Below are 3,423 nucleotides of genomic sequence, written 5' to 3'. Positions count from 1 at the left end.
TGAGGCGTGTCGACGTGTCGGTGCGAGGCATGTCGGCTGATGGTGTGTCGGTGTGTCAGTGTGAGGTGTGTCGACGTGTCGGTGTGAAGATGTGTCGATGTGAGGCATGTCGGCGTGTTGACGTGACATTATGACTGTGTGACGGTGTGGCGGTGACACATGATACGTGTTGGTGTGAGGCGTGTCGGTGTGTTAGGGGTTAGCAGAGATGATTTGTGGGAAAGTTACGCCCCCTCCTGGCTGGTTAAGAGGGGGGCGGAGTCAGTGATGACAACAACAAACGGGACGTGGATGAGCTGACGGTCAGACACTGAATAATAAGATGATTGGTCCAATAGTTTGATGAGCTGCAGACACATGAACACGTGTTATTAGTTTAAACCTGACGGAGGTCACAACGTAGAGAACGTCAAATAAAGCTGAGGAAAAAAAATAAAGACAATAAAATGAAGTAAAGAACATTAAAAATCAAGAAAGAAAAGAGAGACGATAAAATTAAACAATACAATTAAGAAAGTAAAGAAAGCTGAGGAAACAAAATAAGATGAAATGAAATGAAATAAATCAAATTAACAAAATGAAGAAACTGAAGAGGACGTTAGATAAATAAAATAAAGTCAAGACATTGAAGACAAGGAAAAACATAAAATAAAGACAGTAAAGACGAGGCAGGAGAAGGGAAGAGACTGAAGGAAGTGAAGGAGGACAAACATCAGGTGTCAGGTGAAGAATGTCAGACAAATAAAAGACAGTAAAGACAAAGTAAAGAAGGAAGTAGAAGAAAAACATAATGACGGAGGTTGAGGAAGACAAAAAGAATGAAGTGAAGGGATAAAGAGGTGTCAGGTGAAAAAATGTGCGGTGTGTTGTGGAGCAGGTCGGTGAAGCCTGAAGGGTTAATGACTGCATTTCTTTGTGTTTCCTCCTCAGAGAAAAAACCCCCACAAAGCTTCTGTTCTTCAGGACGTAACGAGACGAACGAGCTGCAGGACGAAAAAAAAAAGCAGGTCCTCAAAGACTCGGAAAGAAAAAAGCTTTGTGGTTTCACTGAGAAAGACGAGAGACGAGTCAAATACAGAAAAGAAGAACTGCTGCTTTACAAATCAAATCTGAGCTCTGATGTCCGTCTGCTGCAGAGAACAACTCAAAGCTCATCTGATGATTTAATTAGTCATCAGGTGTCGTTAACTCACAGCACAAAGTGTTTAGACATCACAGCAACATTTAACCTCATTATTATGTCACAGTCACAACGACAGAGCCTCTATCAGTTTCATTAAACAGCTCTTACATTTTATTTGAAATGTATTTCATTTTATAAAGTGTTTCATAAAGGTTGATAAAGATTTAATAAAGTTTATAAAGTTTCATCAACGTTTATAAAGCATTTCATAAAATGCAATACATTTTAATAAGTTACATTGGTATCTATGAAGTCTTTCATAAAGATAAAATTTCCATAAACATTAATAAAGTTTCTGAACTGTGAATGTTCCTGATGTTTCAGCAGCTTTGATTTGAACGTTTGATTCTTCGGTCGTTTGAACCAAAATACACTTCAGTAAAGTCTGTCAAACAGTTTAAATAAATTAAATAAAGTAAATTAAAAGAATAAAAAATACTCACCGTCGCAGCATTTTGTTGTTTTTGTTTGTTGATCAGGAAAAAAAAGATTAAATGTGATGAAGCTTCAGAGTTTATGTTGAGTTTCTGAAGTTGACTGAAGGAGATCAGCTTTTTATACCCACACTGTCTCCTCCTTCCTTTCCTCACTTCCTCCCCTCCTTAGCTCCTCCTTCCTCAGACCACCACCCGTCTGTCTGAACAACAATCAGTTTAATACCAGATTTTAAATCAAAGACAGATTAAGGACATAGTTTGGACCAGATTTTAAATCAAAAACGGATTAAGGACACAGTTTGGACCAGATTTTAAATCAAAGACAGATTAAGGACACAGTTTAGACCAGATTTTAAATCATAGACAGATTAAGGACACAGTTTGGACCAGATTTTAAATCATAGACAGATTAAGGACACAGTTTGGACCAGATTTTAAATCAAAGACAGATTAAGGACACAGTTTGGACCAGATTTTAAATCATAGACAGATGAAGGACACAGTTTGGACCAGATTTTAAATCATAGACAGATTAAGGACACAGTTTGGACCAGATTTTAAATCACAGACAGATTAAGGACACAGTTTGGACCAGATTTTAAATCAAAGATGGATTAAGGACACAGTTTGGACCAGATGTTAAATCAAAGATAGATTAAGGACACAGTTTGGACCAGATTTTAAATCAAAGACAGATTAAGGACACAGTTTAGACCAGATTTTAAATCAAAGACGGATTGACCCTTCATGGCCCTGACAATCCTCCAGCACCCTGAAGATCCCCCAGGATTCCAAGAATCCTTCGTGACCCTGAAGACCCTACAGCACCCTAAAGACCCTACACGTTCCTGAAGACCCCCTCAGGACCCAGAGGACCCTTCATGACCCTGAGAACCCTTCATGACCCTGAAGACCCCCAGCACTCTCAAGACTCTTCATGACCCTAAAGACCCTCCAGTACTCTCAGGACCCTCCGTGACCCTGAAAATCCTCCACGATCCTAAAGACCCTTCTGGAACCTAAAGACCCTCCAGGACCCTGAAGACCTCCAGAACTCTGAGGACCCTTCATGACCCTGAAGACCCTTCAGGATCCTAAAGACCCTTCTGGATCCTGAAGACCCCTCACAATCCTTAAGACTTTTCTGGACCCAGAGCAACCCCTCAGGACCCAGAGGATTCTTCATAACCCTGAGGATCCTTCATAATAATAATAATAATAATAATAACTTTATTTATATAGCACCTTTATAAACAAAAGTTTACAAAGTGCTTTGACAAACAAAGCAAACGCAGGAATATATAGCAAGAGAGTCACAACAGTGAGGGCAAACAAAAGCAGGACAAAATTAAGCTCAAACTGAGGTAAAGTTAAGCAAAACACAGACAGAATGATAAGACAGAATGTTAAAAGAGATAAGAAAAATAAAGGCAATAAAACTATTATTTCTAAATACTAGAAACAAACGAATAGACTCTTAAGACTCCCCAGGACCCTGAAGACCCCCCAGGACTGTCAGGACCCTTCATGACCCTGAAGACCCTCCATGATCCTAAAGACCCTCCAGGACCCTGAAGACCCCCAGGACTCTGAGGACCCTTCATGACCCTGAAGACCCTTCTGGATCCTAAAGACCCTTCATAACCCTGAAGATCCTCCATGATCCTAAAGACCCTTCTGGAACGTAAAGACCCTCCAGGAGCAAGAGGAACCCCTCAGGACTCCGAGGACCCTCCATGGCCCTGACGATCCTCCAGGACCCTGAAGATTCCCCAGGATTCCAAGAACCCTTCATGACCCTGA

General features: G+C 40.6%; 1 protein-coding gene across 3 annotated transcripts in view; it reads right to left on the bottom strand.

Annotated features, from left to right (window-relative positions):
• The window catches only part of LOC126384195 (clumping factor A-like), a 39,668-nt gene extending 37,908 nt beyond the window's left edge, over window positions 1-1,760 (bottom strand). For all 3 annotated transcript variants that reach the window (XM_050035150.1, XM_050035151.1, XM_050035152.1), the window contains exon 1: window positions 1,627-1,760. In XM_050035150.1, coding sequence (XP_049891107.1) covers window positions 1,627-1,637 — 11 coding nt within the window. In that variant the 5' untranslated portion in view covers window positions 1,638-1,760. The remainder of the gene's footprint in view (window positions 1-1,626) is intronic.
• Between the last annotated feature and the right edge of the window lie 1,663 nt (window positions 1,761-3,423).

This window comes from Epinephelus moara, chromosome 22 (assembly GCF_006386435.1).
Source record: "Epinephelus moara isolate mb chromosome 22, YSFRI_EMoa_1.0, whole genome shotgun sequence".
In the NCBI taxonomy this organism is placed as follows: domain Eukaryota; kingdom Metazoa; phylum Chordata; class Actinopteri; order Perciformes; family Serranidae; genus Epinephelus; species Epinephelus moara.
This window is presented reverse-complemented; position numbering and strand designations above follow the sequence as displayed.